This window comes from Corvus moneduloides, chromosome 7, assembly GCF_009650955.1.
Source record: "Corvus moneduloides isolate bCorMon1 chromosome 7, bCorMon1.pri, whole genome shotgun sequence".
Lineage (NCBI taxonomy): Eukaryota > Metazoa > Chordata > Aves > Passeriformes > Corvidae > Corvus > Corvus moneduloides.
In genome coordinates this window covers 1,375,145-1,393,001 of record NC_045482.1, presented here as the reverse complement: position 1 = coordinate 1,393,001, position 17,857 = coordinate 1,375,145, and the positions used below count along the sequence as shown (strand labels likewise).

The 17,857-nt window shown below is 44.4% G+C and overlaps 2 protein-coding genes across 19 annotated transcripts in view; one reads left to right on the top strand and one right to left on the bottom strand.

Moving 5' to 3' along the window:
- LOC116446882 overlaps positions 1-17,857 on the top strand; it is a 781,927-nt gene that overhangs the window by 543,229 nt on the left and 220,841 nt on the right. The window lies entirely within an intron of this gene.
- The window catches only part of AGAP1 (ArfGAP with GTPase domain, ankyrin repeat and PH domain 1), a 315,634-nt gene that overhangs the window by 208,332 nt on the left and 89,445 nt on the right, over positions 1-17,857 (bottom strand). For 11 of the 18 annotated variants that reach the window (XM_032115303.1, XM_032115304.1, XM_032115306.1 and 8 more), the window contains exons 2-4: positions 11,462-11,520; positions 6,836-6,923; positions 6,152-6,163 (exon numbers count right to left, since the gene is read on the bottom strand). In XM_032115303.1, coding sequence (XP_031971194.1) covers positions 6,152-6,163; positions 6,836-6,923; positions 11,462-11,520 — 159 coding nt within the window. The remainder of the gene's footprint in view (positions 1-6,151; positions 6,164-6,835; positions 6,924-11,461; positions 11,521-17,857) is intronic. The other 7 variants (XM_032115311.1, XM_032115305.1, XM_032115307.1 and 4 more) reach the window with 1 other exon arrangement.

Below are 17,857 nucleotides of genomic sequence, written 5' to 3'. Positions count from 1 at the left end.
TGACAGCGGGTGCAGAGAGTTGCTTACACCTCACACCCACTAACTGTATATACACAAATCTAATTTTAAAAGCTTACTTTTATCAAAGCAGCGGGAGACAAAACCCCAGCAAGTCAGTTTCTTCAGGCAGGATGTGATAGCACTTTAGCACCCTCCTACCTTTTTCCATCTCCAGTCTTTTCCAGTTTTAAACGTTTACAGCCCAAAACAACCACTTTCCAAACAAAGTTCCTTACAAAGTCAGCCCCACGACTTAAAATATCATTGCTCTTTTTTTTGCTGCAGCTCCTTCTAAGTTGGCTTCTCAGGCATTTCATCTTCCAGACAAACGCATCCCAGCTTTCAATCTAACCCAAAATTCATCTGCTCAAAATTTCTGCTTGACTTCACAAGCTTCCAATGTAATTGCAAAATCTTAACACGTACTAACAAACCCTAAACAGCTCACAAAGATAAGCCCAAAAATTACCTCCTCTAAGCACTGACGCACAGATCTCAGGCCTCTTCTTACCCCTCTAGCCTTTTTAAGCATCCCTTTGCTTTTTATACCTAGCCAGCTCCTGTAATAGCTGTCCTTTCATTACAGTTTCACATCACAAATAGCAACCCTGAAGCTAAAACTGGACTTAACAGTGATTACACCGTAATCTGCCCTCCCTAAAATGGGTACAGACACCTGGTGGCAGCAAATCGAGAGGGCTGGTGAGAATTCAACAGACTCTGAATAAAATCAGGTACCTACTATGCACCTGCTTTCTGATACAAGTTCCCAAAACAGCAACAGATTCAGTGGAAGGGGAGGGGGGAAAAAAAAAAAAAAAACCCCAACCAAAAAAAGCTCACAATAAGAAATCAAATACAAGCTGAACAAGGAACACGTTCAAAGAAAAATATGAAAATCTGGCTTTGAGATCAGGAGTAAGAGAGTGGGCTCTGATTTCGAAATATATCCAGAAGTAGTATTTGAGAAACAAAGCAGAAGGCAGGTCCAGCAGGAGCCACTCCAAACTGCCTTCGAGAGCAGCAGCAGCAGCAAGCAGGGAGTCCTGGTGACTTAAAATCATGGAATCACAGAACTGTTCAGGCTGGAAAAGCCCTCTTACATCACCAACCCAGCACTGCCAAGGCCACCACTAACCCACGTCCCCAAGTGCCACATCCACGTGGTGTTTTGAACACTTCCAAGGACAGTGATTCCACCACTGCCCTGAACAGCCCGTTCCAACGCTTGACAACCCTTCTGGTGAAAAAATTTCCCTTCACATCCAACCTAAACCTCCTCTGGCACAACTCGAGGCCATTTCTTCTTGCAGCACCACTTGTTACTTGGGAGAAGCCACTTTTATTCCTGTTAAGAGCCTAAAGTTGGAACAGAAGTCATAAACCTGCTGCTTTACAGTTTTTACCTGAGACACAACCTTCAGAGGAGCCCCTTAGGAGAAGGACACAAATGCTACAGACATTATTTCCCAAAAAACTCTTTGGGCATTCAAGGTGTTCAGGAGAACCCCTTAAGTATCTTTTAGGCACACAACCTAAAAGGGAAGCCCTTTCTGGCAATCTGCTTCCTCGGCACCTTCTGAAGAGCAAATACTTGAGTTTTTCCTTTAATTAACAGAGCTCCTTATTTGTGTGACACTTTAAACAGCCCCCAACCCGACAGCTGGAGCAGAGAGGTTTTCAAAGGATTCTCTAACCCACGCAGGCAGTCCCTGGAGGGCGAGGAGAGGGAAGGGCTCCAGAGGGGAGAGGGCAGAATACATAAACACACTCTTTTATGCTGAGCCTGAAAGGCTCCAAAAGCCCAAGAGAACCCGCTGCAGCAGCGCTTTAAAAGGATCAAAAAGAGACAAGTGTTGTTTTATATCTGGGTGTCAGCATGAAATGCCAAATAAAAATAATCACTTGGTACTATTATAGCAAAAAGGCAGACAAAGAACTGAAAAGAGGTAATTTTAAAACACATGTCCCAAGTCATCGCTGTCTTCTGAACATGAGACAGCGGCTGCCTGTGGGTTTACAGACCAAAAAAACCTTCAGCTGCCCCACAGTGCTGCAGGGGCTTGTGAGAACTGCACCAAGGATTTGAAACCCACACAGAGAATTTCAGCTTCCTCACGTTTTGTAGCCCAAGAACCACAAAACGCTACTTTAAGGTTAATGCAGCTTTTTTGAACCCATATTGGGATCCTTGCCAAACCTCCTTGTGTAAGCTCTGTGTAAATCTTTACATGTATGATGGTGATTTTCTGGAATTCCAAAAATCCTGACCTAAAAGGCAGGGATATTTCCAAGGAGAGCACCCGAGTACATCCTCACAGGACACACTGCTCTGCTCTTCATTTACATTTCAGCCAGCTGCTCGCCGAGGACAGAGCACACAGATTAGTCTGGGACACATCCTCCTTTTATGCATCAAAGATCAAATTTGGCTGTTTAGTAAATATGGCCTTCCTAAGTATTTGAGAAATATTAACTGGGTAAAAATAGCAAGTGGCTTCTGTGAAGAGAGTGGCAGCCTCAGGAACCTAATTGTTCACAGCAGGCAGAGTTACAGGAACCGTGTGGAGAAGGGGACAAGGATATCAGTGCTGCAGAGGGGAGAAATTGTCCAATTCTACTGCAGCTTCCATGTTCTGTTCAGCCCACAACACCAAACTGTGACCCCATCCCATGTTAAATCTCTCAGCACAACCAGATACAAGCAAAGAAGAATCCCAGAGTGGTATGGGTTGGAAGGGACTTTAAAGCCCATCCCATTCCACCCCTTGTCACGGGAAGAGATACCTTCCACGACACCAGGTTGCTCCAAGCCTGGCCTTGAACACTTCCAGGGACAGGGAGTCTTTGCTCATCCCTTTGCTTTTTTCTCCCAGCTGAATCAGGCTCAGACTCTTGGATTCAGACCTGAATGAAGACACCTGGAAGGTCATCCCAGTTAATAGATTATGCATGAACTTTTTGCATACACATTGTGTAAGGGTCTGTGACCAGGAGAAAATCTCTTAAGAGGATGTGAAGAAAAGCAGCTGAAATTTTGAAGCACTCTTCCTCAATCCTCCTTGCATAATTACCCTTTGCTGAGGAAGCATCAGACAGAAATAGTTCCTCGAGATAAACTGAAAACCACAGACATCCATCCCTCAAGATGTAATTTCTACACAGAACCAGAATCCTTTAGGTTGGAAAAAGCTTGAAGATCATCAATGCATGTTTTTGTTACAGGCTGGCAACTTATTTTCATGACATGCTTCAAAGGGAAGGCTGAGGGTGACACTTCATTTAGTATTTTAATAATAAACATGACCATTCCTGCCATTCAAGGGATACACTGCTCACAGTGGTACTGAATAAAGTTCTGTGGTGAACGCTGCAATAGTGTAAAATTATTTTTAGGTCAAGTTTGGAAAGAGAGCAAATGATCACAGCTTTCTGAAAAACACATTAAAGGCTTTATTCTGTACCTTTTACTGGGGGAAAATTTCATTTTTGTTCTAAGTTCCTCCACAAAGAGAGATGACTGCAACAGCAACTTGCTGCCTCAAGTCATGATGCTGGATGGCTTTTATGCTTTTTAAAAACACTAAAAATAATTACTCCTCATGAAATGAATAAATAACTCTTAAATGTATCCCAGAGTACGTAGAGAAAAAAACCTCCTTTTTTGTCATCCCAGCTGAGACACCTGAACCACAATTTCTCTTTTGGTTTTTTGTTTTATTACTCGTTGGAGAAAAAAAAAAAAAAAAAGTACTGAAATAATCATGACATGACTTAAAATATTCACAGACATGGCCAGAGATGTGGAAAAACCTTTAAGTCAAGTTTCACACCTCCGTGGCTTATTGGAAACAAAACCCAAACAGTAACAGAATCCTCCTGACACTCACTACTCCTGTAAACTTCAGTTCACCTTGGTCTGCAAAGAACTCAGTCTCAAATTCCACACACCCCACACATTTCACTTTGCTCCTACAGGCAGAATTAAATTTTAGATGGGGGGGAGGGGAGAGAATAAAGACACCAGGTTTCCCACACCTTCCTTATTGTTTCAGCAGGTAAAGCATCCAGCAATGGTACTTTTTCTTCCAATCACTTAGAAGGTCCTTAGAAGATCACAAATCCCTAGGATTCCTTATTTCCCACCATTTCCTTGTTGTACCATCACAGAAAAAAACTGGAGGTCCCAGACTACTGAAATTCCCACTTACTACAGGGTAACACATTGGTGCTTTTCTCACACCTGATTTAAAATGTGTCGCTCAAGAGCACAGCTGAGTGTACATTAAATATGCAAAGGAAGAGTCTCAAGGCCATTTTCCTTCCTAATAAAAACTTATTCTTTGAGAAAACAAAGGTTTGCCAAGTTACAGACACACTAGGGACCGAAAAGTTCTGAACAGGAATAAAAACCGGGGCAGGCAGTGAGAGAAAACTCCTTTACAGTGTGAAGGGTAGGATTCCTCCTCATGGTGGGGAGGTGGTGACAGGCAGCAAGAGAAATCTCTCACTTGGAGAGCTGAAGGAAACATGAAGCCGTCTTTACACAGCTCAAATTCATTTACTGCAATGCTGAAGCCTTCAAGGCCTCCAGGAGATGTGACTCTTGTCTGATGCAGGGCAGGTTTCATGGTAATAGAGCACTTCAGAAGGCAAAGGAGAGTAGAAATAGCAGTCCCTGGCCCTAATCACCACTTTCACGTGAAGCAAATATCCATCACTTCACCCATTAGGCACTGATTTTATGATGCCTGATAAATTTAGCTCTTAGGGAGCCATTCCAAGCCAGTAAACTCAGGTTTTTCTTAACTGATCGAGTAGCTGACACCTTAACATCCGATATACATCCTCCTCTTTATCCAATTTAACAATCTGGCACGTTTACACTCCCTCAGAAAAGGAAGAGGGGAGGATCAACGAGGGTCTCACACATGAAGGATTACACTTTCTTTCCTAGGAATGTTGTTTGAAGGACCTAGAAGTGCTCAAGGTAACCTTGGACAGGGGCTTGGAGCAACCTGGGCTAGTGGAAGGTGCCCCTGCCCATGGCAGGGGTGGAACAGGGTGAGCTTTAAAGGCCCTTCCACCCCAAACCATCCTGTGGTTCTGTGATTCTCTGACAAAGAACTGAAACACTACCAAATCACCACTAGAGATGTTTACTGAGGGTAGTTTATATGGGTTGAACTTCCTCTAATGCTGACTTGATTGGAAACCTTGACCTTATTCCTTACAAGGCCAATTAGAGCTCTTAATTATTCCAGTTTTCCTCCTGTTAATGAAATGCAACAGTGTCATTAGTGAGGCTTGTCAGCCACACTTATGTGCAGGGAAATGATTTGACACTGCTTTTGTCATCTAATCCTTTCAGGAAAAACAGTCACAACGTTACTCAAGCAAAATAAAAAGTAAATAAAAATCCTTCAAGACAAAGAGGACAGATGGCAACACTCCCAAGGAACACCACCTAAAATATTCACCCTTTAGGAGGAGAGGAGGGTTAGCCCTGTCAACAGATTTTCATCTTCCAAGGGAAAAAAAACCAACAAAACCACACAAGTATCTTCTGTTCCTGCAGTGAGGGGAGGGATCTGTCAGGACAGTGATTTTTGCTGAAGATTTGCCGTACTCAGTGGCACTACACCCTCCATCAGCATTTCTCAGCATCAGCATCCAGAAGCTAGATCCACACACACTGCTGTGCACAGGCTCCATTACTATCACCAATTATTATTGTCAGTTCTAACTACAAAGCAGCAAAACCATTTCAGGCAAACTTACAAACGGCAAGACCTCAGTGTTAGTGCAATCCCACAGAAAAAGCCTTGTCTGACCCTCCCTCCCTCCCCCTCTCCTCCCATTTTAACTACAATTCCAGGCTGTTAAAACGTCAACTACTGAACTAAAACAGCTTCCTTTGGTAAGAGTTAATTAGAAACAAATGTTATCAGAGATGCATGAAACTACAAACTACTGCTGGAGAGACAACTACAGCAAGAGACAAAAAACAGTGAGATGCACTAAAGACTTGAAATCAAAAGGAAACAACTCAAAATGATACACAAAACAAGGGGGGGAAATACGCTCTAGTACAGGAACCACCATCTGTCCCTTCAAAACAAGAGCTGCCATGAAGACAATGTATAGTTACCTGCATCCATATCTGCAAAGAAGGGAACAGCCAGTAAGGAAAAGAAGGAACCAGAAATTCAGTGTCTCAGAGTTGAATTTAAAAGTTCATATGGAGAACAGATAAAGAAAAATAATCAAAAAAGTAGTTACTGTAAGATACACCTTGATAAAGTACTGTGATATTTTTGATTTCAAGCTATTAATTTGGATTAATGTTAAACACTACAGTGTACAAATTAATTTTCTATGCCATAAGAACATTAAAAAAAGACCAAATATTAAATATATTAAACAACAAACAAGTTACACCTTTAAGTTTAGGCTGGTGAAGTTTTTTTTATTCTCCCAACATCCTGATTGTACAGAAATCCACCACTACAGACAGTAATTGTGGCTTTCAACAGCCAAGCACTACTGAGAGCAGCCAACTCCTCTCCATCAGGACTAATTCCCATATGGACACACACTGGGGGCCAAAGTATTTAAAGCAGTTATGGAAAATCTACAATTATACTCGTTGTACGTACTTAGCTCGGCCTGGAGAACGCTAAGGCAAAAATCGCCATGAATTTTGAAGCAGCAAATGGGTTTGTTTTCTTTTTTTTTCTTTTTTGCTAATTCATTTCTGCATGATCAAAAATGAGTAAGGATGTAGTTTGTGGGGGGAAAGAAATAAAAGAGTGGGATTTGTGTGTGCACGTACCTTCAGGTGACTCCTCCTGGACATAGGTGCCGGTCAGGTACCGGTGCACCAGCGCAGACTTCCCGCTCGCCAGGTTACCCACGATCCCCTGGAATTCAGAATGAAACAAAAGGAACAAAGAATTCAACTGTAAAGAGCAGTGTATTCAAGCAAAAGCTTCACACAAGAAGGACCATCCCAAACAACAAGACACGGTGCAAAAGATGCCAAGAGATAAAACAAACAGCAGAGTGGTTTGGGGTGGGAAGGACATTAAAGATCATCTTGTTCCACCACCTTCCACTGTCCCAGACTGCTCCAAGCCCTGTTCAACTTGGCCTGGGACACTGCCAGGGATCCAGGGGCAGCCACAGCTGCTCTGGGCACCCTGTGCCAGGGCCTGCCCACCCTCACAGGGAGGAATTTCAGCCCAACACCACAGGAGTTTTCTTCCTGGAGGTGCTCAAATGCCAAAGACTTGAGGATATTTGGGGTTTGTGGCTTTACAGGGGCATGCCGAGCTGAGGACATCGTGCTCCCTTTCTTGGGGGAGGCCATGGAAACTTCTTTCCCCCTTTCAAACCAGCCCAGCCTGCTCTGTTCTCTCCTGTTTACTTGACCCTCACCAGAGGTTCAGAACAGAAGGTCCCTGGGGATGAGATGAACTCTGCTGATCTGCCCGAGATTGCCAAACGAGCTGCACATCACTGCACATCGTCTATCCCATCTTCTTAATCCTAATCAGCAAGAAACCACCCTCCTTATCAAAAATGGCTTGATAGGAGCCAGCCATGCATGCTGGCACCCCAAACAGCCCAAATTCCCCTGTGCCTTGGGCTGACCCCACAGCGTGGGCAGCAGGGGAGGGAGGGATTCTGGGATGAGTCACGGGAAGAAAACATCATCTCTAACATGTGTCCCCTACCCCCAGAACATGAAGCAATCTCTCCAACTAAAGACTTTTCCCTCTATTATATGCCCATGAACTGCAGTAAATTTGTCTGCTCCTACTCACACCACAAAGCCATTAATACCCATGGGAACCCCATGAGGAAACAGCTTGGCCTTTGCACCTCTTCTTGTCCCCAAACTGACACCATCTCCCTTTCCATACAAAGCTTCCCAATGAGAAGTTCCTTCCCACTTTTTTTTTTCCTTTGCCCACAACAGTGTACAAATTCCTCCCCGTCCAGGATTCACCACTGCTCAAAAAAGGTTAATTCAGTGTATGAAAGCTGAACTGTGTTTGTAATGGTCAGTGCATTTGGCCAAGACACAGTTTTCCAGTGAAACCTTCACTTACAAGTGGCCAGCCCAGTGTGCATGGAAATTAATGTTCTTTTTTATTACACTTGTGCCAAAACTGTTAACTGCCAGGGACAACAGAAAAGCATCAGCTTGGGGGTCCAGTGAGAGGCAATATCCCATGGCTGGGGTGTCTTATTCTAGAGACCCCCAATATTTGAAAGACATCAAATGATTCAAGAATAGAGTTTTATTTTTTTTTTTTTTTTTAATATCCCAAAGGTCAGATCAGGATACACCATTTGACAGCACTTCAGGTTCTCTGATACATTACTACAAACTAGGAGCAATAAATTCTGCATTGGGAAAAAAAAAAAATCTGGCTTCTGATACAGTTTCTCTCTTCATCAGCATTAATATTTGCTTTAAGGCTGATCCCCCACAGTATGACAAAAATGCCAGCCTGTTTTCACAGCAGTCATATTCCTCTCTCCCCTGTTTTATACACAAACAATCCGAGTCATCTCCATTTATTTATGGATATGTCTGAAATGCACCAAGTTATGACAAGCATGTTAGGGAACAAAAATACCACCCTAACCCAATTCAGGGAGGAGAAAATTCAGCTACAACTCACTGCTCTTTTCAGTTATGACTTGTGCAACACTGAATCATTTATTTGCATGTGCCAGACATGCTGTACAACAAAACCAAGCCACTTTGCCCACTCCTCCTAAAGCCTGCTGGGAATAATCAGAACCAGTATTGATGGCACTTGGCATTTTAAAGCAGTCCAGGACAGGAGCCTGACTGCACTTTGCATATTTTTTGCAAGAAATTCAGTGATTTTATCCAGCAATATCTCATGTTTATTCTGCCTAACACATCCTTATTTAACATTAGGAGAAACAGGAGCCAGGAATACTGAAGGTGCTGGTCTCACCATGCTCCTGACCACAATAAAAGCATCAAAACCCATAAGTAAAACTGAAGTACTGCATCAGCAGGAACCAATCATAGAATCCCAGCCTGGTTTAGGTTGGAAGGGACCTTAAAGCTCATCTAGCCCCACCTTCTGCCATGGGCAGGGACACCTTCCACTATCTCAGGTTGCTCCAAACCCCCTCCAAGGTGGCCTTGAATATCCTTCTGAACATTGGAAAGAAACCAAGCCTCACGCTGCTAAAAAAAGGAGGCAAAGACTGGTGTTCTTTCCTCAAAGGCACACTAGAAAAAAAAAAAAAAAAACAAACCACCTCCTTCCTTTATTGCAGCCCTGAGGGCTTTCTCTGCTCTCCCAAAGCCAGTTTCTGTTCCCTTTACAATCCTGCAGAGCCCAAAGGGTACAACAGCAGCTGCTCAAGAAATAAATCAGAATATCCAGCAAGCACCTCAATGTAAGGACCTCCCAAGCCTGTACAGGAGGACAACCTCTCCCTTTAGTACAGCCCTTACGTTCCTCAGCCATGAGGAGCCCCGAGGATGAAGCTGGGAGTAAGGGAAGGACAGAGAGGCGACTCACAGGCAGATGTGCAGGGAAGGCAGAGCAGATTTCAGCTGGGCTTCCTGAATTGCCCTTGCTGCTGGAGCACAAGTTCACAGGCACAGCTGGTGCTGCTGGCTTCCACCATTTGCAGTGCTATAATCCAATTATTATTTTTGTAACAGCAGAAGTTCTGCTTTTACCCTTGGACAGCCGTCTCGTGGCACGCTGAGCACTGCAAACCAATTCTCTGCAGCAGCCACGCAGCTGAGATTTGTCTTCCTACCCCTGGTTCACACAACACAGGGGCAAGATACCCAAAATAAGCTCACACGATGCAGCCAGGCTATCACAAGACAACAAGAAATGTGCCCTGAGCCCATCACCTGGTGCTTGTGAATCACTTCTGTTCTGAGTTACATGTAGTACCTGCAATTCTCAGTTTTCTTGGTGGGTGCTGTGAATTAGCAGGGCTCAGAAAAGGGGAAGGGATGTGCAAGGAAACCCAGGATAAGGCAGCTAATAGTGTTGGACTCCTGTGCAACCAACACTTTCCAGTCCTGAATTCCTGGTGTTTCACTGTGTGGAGGTTTTGGGCTCTTCCAAATGACACGACCTGTTTAACAAAACCTGGTGACTCTTCCTGTGTTAGAGAGTTACATCCACTGACTGCCAGATTTTTCTTGTACTCACCTTGAGCACTGCTAAAATCAAAGCAGCCACAGAACTGCAGTTGTGAGGATGCTGCTCCCACCAAAATGCCTGTCCAAGTGCATTTATCCTATTAAGCGTGGCCTCGCTGATTCTCTCACTTCCATAACCCACCATTATCAACTCAGATTTGGGAAAAGTTGTTTGCCACCTGAGAAGGGGGCTGGTAAAGCCTGGCCCAGTTGACTGCTCTTCAGTCAAGATGGGTTTGCCCAGTTCTGAGTGGCAAAGGAAGCCAGGACTGGAGCAGTGATCCTGTTCCAGCTGGGAAATGGGAGCGGAGCCACCTGCCACAGGCACTTCTGAATTCTGCACCTCTGTCCTTCTGCAGGGTTTGAGGAGTTCAATGTGCACAATTAAATCTGGATTTCCAAACTCTGCAGTGATCTGCTCTCAGGAGCTCTGTGCTGCTGGTTTGGTACCCACTACCCAGAGGTTTCCTTCCTCATCTCAGCCTCCCTGTTCACACCTCTTAAAAGGGAAAATCGGGGAAATTCTCCTGACCTGCCTCTTATTTTTGCTTTTTCTTCCAGCTGTATGGAAAAAAACTCAGCCAAAGGAAAAGCTGCTGTAAGCAGCTATTAGATCACAGTTCACTGTTACAGTAAAGTGTAGGTTTGATTCACTAAATGAACTTTAAAAATATCCTTTTCTTTAATTCAGTATCAATTCAGTTGAATTCTTTAAAAAGAGGGAGAAAAGACATTTGGTCCTTGAAGAAATCATGAAAACTTAATATGGGGAGATAAAATGAGCTTTACATGTCAGCTGCTAACTTCCACTGCCCTCATAAGACTTCCCTGCTGAAAAGATCCCCCTTGGAAGCTGGTTCTTGGAGCAGAACAAATTCAAACAGCAATCAAATACTGAGAGATCTTTGAAGTATGATTATAAATATTGAATATACATCATCTTCACAAAGATAGCCTCAAGCCTAGAAGTGTTCAGGTTGGATGGGGCTTGGAGCAACCTGGCAAAGTGTGGAAGGTGTCCCTGCCCATGGCAGGGGTGGCACTGGATGGGCTTTAAGGTCCCTCCCAACCCAAACCATTCTGTGAGTCTGTAATAGATAAGTAGAGGAGAAATTCTTATTAAAATTCCTTTCTGTATTTTTTCCCCAAGAACAGCTTGAATGAAGCATGGAAGATCCACACTCGTGGGGGACAGTGCCAGGATGTTTCCCAGGACAGGAGTGAACACGAACTCACCACTTTCAGCTCCGGCACGGATCGGCTCAGCGTCCATTCCTGGCTATTTACAAAGGCATCTGTGGAAGAGGAACACATGGACAAGGTCAGGATGATGACATTTAACGCTCTGCCACACGCCATCCCACACCACGGCTTCGGGAACACGACACCAAAGGTCTCGGGGGGCCGACGGCCCAACGGGACAGAGACCAGGGCTTTGGGGAAATGATACAACACAATTCCAGAAATGCCCCTTCTGCACGGATCTGCTCTCAGCAGCAAGTGCACCCGGGTCACCAGCAAGCTCAAACTAACTCCAGGCCCTTGGGGTCATGCAAAGGCTCTTCCAGTATGTACCTGGTTAAACCATTTCCCAGCCACACCGCAGGAAGAGCCTTGGATTTGTCACGTTAAATGTCACCAACTGCAGCTGCCACCATCTGCAGTCACTTCTCCACCCAGGTAAATAAGAAAATTTGCTGCTTCTGAAACATGTTATTTCCTACTACACCTAATGTCAGCAACTGCAGCAGCCAGAGCCAGCGGGAGCATCCCTGCCCAGGTAGGGGAAAAATCTCTCTTTATTCCTCCAACATGCCATTTTTCAGTAGCATAATCTAGGCAGAAAGAAACCATTATAAAATCAAATAAAAACTACTGGGGGCAAGGGTTGATTTCTGGAAGAAAGGCAAGTTCATCACTGCTCCCAACAGGAATTAAGTCCTTTGGGCTACACTTGGCTCCAGCCTCACTGACAATTCCACACTGAAGAACAGAAATAAAGCTCTCTGTTTTTCTCTCTTTAAAAACATTTATTGTTTTGTTCCTTCCATAAAGGTCTAGTCAGCTGTAAGCAAACACACAGTGAATGTTTCTGTTACAAATCCAGTGTGGATCCTGATTTAACGCCTCCAGGACTGTGCAAACCTGCACTGCACAGGATGCTCCTACTGAGCAGATCAGCTCCAACTCCACAGAAATGAAGCAGCACCAAGATTCCCGGTATTCCAATCAACTCCTGATGCCACAGAAGAACTAACAGGTGGAAGGTTACACCTGACCACGCTGTTTTTAAACAAGCCAAGGTCCTGCAAGCCACTGCCTCCCCTCCAATACACTCAGCAGCAGGAGGAAAAAGCCCTCTCATTTGATCTTTTGATCTGTAAAGAAATTGGAGGCAATTTCCTACTCCAGGTGCAACCCTCACTAACTTCAGAAACCATCCAAACTTTCCCAGCACCCACCTAAAAACAATCACAGAGCAAACTTGTATTTCCCAGCGTATCTCTATTAAATATATTGCTTTTACCTCAAAAGCACAAAACGACCTATTAGCTGTGGATTTGGAAACCCTCTCCAGTTTTATTTAATGCATTGCTTTGTAGCTCAGCTGTGAATAAATCCTGTGTGTATCTACATGAAAACACATGGCAAATAATCAGTATTTTGGTACAGATTTGAGCTGTGCACGCTCACTGGCAGCAGGGAAACCACAGGCTCAGAGTGCAATGCTCTGAAGACTTGGCTTAACCTTTGGCATTCCAAGTGAAAAAGAAAGACACTGTAGTCACTCAGCCCCGGTTTTCCATGACCTGAAATCCCACTGGATCAAAACCCCCAGGAAAACCTTTCTGTACCACACCCAGGTGACACCACCTTGAGCTGCAGACAAAACAAGCAGCAAATTTCCATTTGGGAACACTGCATGTGATACCTGCTCATGATTAAGGCATTCCAGAGGGACCACAGCTCGGTCTAGGATGTTCTCCTACCTTCCTGTGGGAAGGAATATTCTCCCAGACAGGCAGCAATGGAATGGGGAGCTTTAGATTGGGTATTAGGAAAAATGTCACTGCCCTAACGGGAAACTGTGGATTCTCATGGTTTGCTTTGAGCTGCTGTGGATTTGGGAAGGAGCAGCCAAGGTTGAACAACACAAGGAGGTTTCAGCTCATCTGCAGACTCTCAGGAGTCAAGGAAAACCATCAGTCTCAGGCAGGTATTATCCCTGACTCGTGGAGGTTTATGTGTGGGTAGCAAAGTGGGAGGGCTCCCTATTAATGTCAACAAGCTTCCATAAAAGAGAAGCACTGGATTTTATCACCATGGGAGATTTAAAAAAAAGGATGAGTGAGCAAATCACTGCTACTGACTCAGAGAACTGCAAAAAAATCTGCCAAGCCACAGGGTAGCTGCACGTGGGTACCAGGAACATCACAAATCCTGTTCCTTTTCTTTAAAATAAATCCCTTAAAATATTATTTTGGAAGACCTGTGCATTCCAAAAGGATAAATCAGGGAGGCAATGAAAGCTAAAATTCCAGAAAGCACAGAGGCCAAAAGACAAAGCAGAAGGAGGGCAGCTGCAGAGAGGAAGAGTGACCCAGCCCAAGGACATGGATTTATCCCTCAAAATGCACCGACACCCCACATCAGGACCTTCCAAAACTGTCTCACATCTCAAGGACCCTCAATGTGGGCAATATATGCATTTTAATCCTGATTAACAACGTAAGAAATAGAATAAAGTTGACTTGACAAGGTGCTAGACTTCTTGACAAAGCTACCTTCCCCTTTTTGCTAAGCCCTTGGTTCCTGCCCCACACACAGGTTTTGAGTGCCCAAAATACTTGAGAACGGTTGAAATTCTGTTTTATTGCCAAAATACGCCTGTTAAAATGAAAAAATTAAAAAAAAAAAAAGCTTGACCTTAACCCAACTAATTTAAAGTCAAATTTCCCACTTCTATTATCCTCAATTTGCAATGAATTTACATACGGTCTTCCAGTGCCCTTTAAAAAAAATAAAGCCAACAAATTGCAATTAGGAGATCAATGAGATTCCTCCTCAGCATCCCTTACACTGGCACATTTAGAAGGAATAGCAACAGCTAAACACAGAACATGGCATAAAACAGCACCTGGTGTCTGCAGCATTGTGAGCTTTGTGTGCCATCACTGGGATGGACGTGGAAGCACCCCCTAGCCAATTTAGTTTTCTAGGAATGCCTCAGGAAGGAGTAATTTATTCCAAGTTAATCCCAAGATCCACAGAAGTTAAGGTGAGAAGGTCAAATACTTGCAGACAGAACATCACAAACAGGTTTGGGGATTTGCCTTATTTTCCTAAGCAGAGAAAACTCACAGCTACAGCATGAAACTTTGGATCCATCAGACTGGAGCATGCAGAGCCCAAATTGTGCAGTGCACACAAATCCTCAGCTGAAGCTGCAACCCCCCCAGCACCACATGGTGATTTAAACACACTGGAAGAGATTTGCATAATAAATAAAACCACATGTATGAAGTTGATCAACTGGGGTCTTGTTTGCATTACTGCCCAGCTCTGGAATTCCAGTGAACTCAACCTTCACGTCCCACTCCAGGCTCCACACATGCAAGGAACGACTTTTGTCAGTAATTAATCACAGTTGTACGTGCTGCTCACTTCGTTTCTGCATCACTGATCAAAAGCTGCAAATATTCACGGTGGCACTCGTGTCTTTTTAAAACGTGCACCAAGAAGATCCCCTAAACTGCATCATTTCCTTCACAAAGTTTGCTTGGCCACAACAGAAGCCTTCATTTATTTTTCTCATTTCTTCTGTTTTTATTTCTACCACTACACTAAAGCACACACTCCAACAAGGACCCTTGGCTATTTTAAAGCCTCAGTTTAGTAACTCAGCCCCACCCAGAGGAACTTTCTGTCTTAGTTCCAGTATTAGGAATGAGATGTAGACTTCAGTTCCACCACATGAATCCCAGAACGGTTTGGAAAGGCATTAAAGCTCATCTCATTCCACCCCAATCCCGTGGGCAGGGACACCTTCCACTATCCCAGGCTCCTCCAAGCCCTGTCCAACCTGGCCTGGAACAGTTCCAGGGATCACGGGGCAACACCTGTTGAGGTGAAATCCTGGGCTTTGATGGCCATTCATGCCCATCCTGTGCCATGCCCTATGCAGTCCATGGCACAGGACAGCAGCCGATTCCAAGGAGCTCTGATTGTTTCAACACCCTGTATATAAAAGCCCTGCTTAAAATTTTCCAACAGAAAAATCTACTTCCTCAAATCCAGGAATGACCGCTAAAATCTAAATAAATATTAGCAGAATAATGTTAATGAGAGAACACAGGGCCAAGGCCAAGCCCACCACCCACGATTCGGAAGAGGGGAGGGAAGTCATGCAAACCAGAGATGTTTCACAGCCCTGACAGCAAGAACCACAGCAAGGGCCTGTGTGTTCAGTGTCCAGCAGTCTGGCTCATCCCACCCTTGAGTTTTTCCATTGGAGACCCTCTCCCCTAAACCAACTCCATTTCCTGCCGTGGGCAACAGCAGCAAGGCAGCTAACAGGACCTCTGAGAAAATGGTTCTAACTGGGGCCAGTTAGATTTACACCACCCTCTCCCATCCTTTGGGTCCATCCTGAGGAAAAAATTCCCACCAGCCAATGCAGTCTGTCTGTTCATTAATATTTTAGGAGGGCCTGAGCAGCCCCAATACTACCACAGCACTGGGCAGTGCCAGCACAGCAGCCTCCCCATCACCAGCCCTTGATCCACTAACCTTGTTTTGCCTTTTTTACCACCCAAACCTCTCGCCCTTGACTACAAAAAGCTGAGAAGCTCAGAGCTTCCTTTTCCCCTGATCCAGGTGGAAACTCGATGGCAACCTGAGCAAAAGGAGTGGTGAGGGCAGGTATCTCTCCAGGATGACATGAAAAGACTTAAATCTTTCACGATTCTTGGAAAGCTTCTTAGCAAGAGCTTCCCTCAGGCAATCCCAACATTACTTTGCTTTTAAATGAGGAAAAGCTGTAAATAAATAAACTATAGAAAAGCCAAGGGATTTCTCTGGAAACTCTCAGCTAAGGATCCTTTTTGCTAAGAACAGGAGCCCTCAGAAACAGGGGAATGAAGTTAAAAGTACCAACAGCCACATCACACCCTTCTCTCCCCTTCAATAATTTCTGCATTACAAGCAATATTTAGAGTTTCTTCCGCTTTGAAATAAAAACCTCAGAGTGAACAGGTACAGAAAATATTCCTACAAGCTCCCACTTGCCCACAAGGATGCAGATAAGGCCACACATCTCTCTCTTGGAGCTGTATCAAAGCAGCGCTCTCAGGATGTATTTCCCAAAGCTCGCGTGCTGGTTTTCTTAGCAGAGAGGGAAGCGTGCAGCTTTTTGGGTTGAGACTTGTTATTCTCCTAAAACACGCATTTTTCAGGAGGGATAATCTCACAGAACATCCTCTCCAACCCAGCCCTCAGCCCTTTAAGTCAAAGCATTGACTCAGTTCCAACAGAAAATAGCAGAAAACCATCCTGACATGTTGATTTCCAAGGTTTGCATAAAATATTATCTGGAAGATCGTGTCATGGTTCAAAAGACTCTTCTTACATATTTTATGGGGCTCTGAGCAACCCATGGCAGGGGGTGGAACTGCTCAGGTTTAAGGCCCCTTCCAACACAAATAACCCTGGAATTTTTTATACCTGTTGTGCTTGGTTTTTTAAAAAGCAGTTTTTTATATGGATCCTCTCTGCTTATTCACTCTGTTCCATTACAGCAAACAATAACTACAAAGCAATAACAAGTAAAATCTTTAGGAAACCACCCACAGCAGTACCAGGATGATTTAAAGCTTTATTTCCTCCCTACTCAGTGTGATAGAATCATGGATTCTACGGCTTTCCACTGTATGCCAGTTAGGAATTACTGCTGCAACCACCCAGCTCCAAATAGTGCCTGCCTTCCTTCCTGAACTGCAGATGTGAAATTTATGATCCTCAGGCAGTTTAAGCAAAAAGCAGCATTGCAGCTCCTGTCCTCCTCTGGGTGGGAACTCCAGCCAGGCTCTGGGAATCACATGCCCTCCCTGCACAACGCTGTATTTACACTCCACTAACAGCATTAATACACACGCTGCAGAAGAAGCCACCAAACTGCCACAGAGCAATTCAATTACAGCCCTAAAACCAGAGGGATTTCACGAGCTGTCAGTTTAAGACTCCACCCATCCCTGCCAGCACTGTCAGGACGGATAAAATGCCACGAGCTCTTCCAGTTCCAACGTAAATGTTTGATATTGGACAGACTTATCACTGGCCATACCCAATTCCTAATGATAAACAGGAAAAAAGAGGCTGAGCTTCGAGCAGTTAAAGCACCAGGAATCCGAGCCCACGCTCATCAGAGCCTCCTGTATCTCTGACATCTGAAAAACCTCTCCCTGTAACTGAGAACTGTATTAAAGAGATATTTAGGTCAAAGCTGTAATCTCTCTTCCAGCAGCATCTGGCAGCTGCAGCAGCGTTATCCTTTGTGCTGCCATGGAAACAAAAGGAGGACCAGGGATGCAGAGAGCTACACAAGCTCCCCAGCCAGCCAGCCTTCCCCAAAAT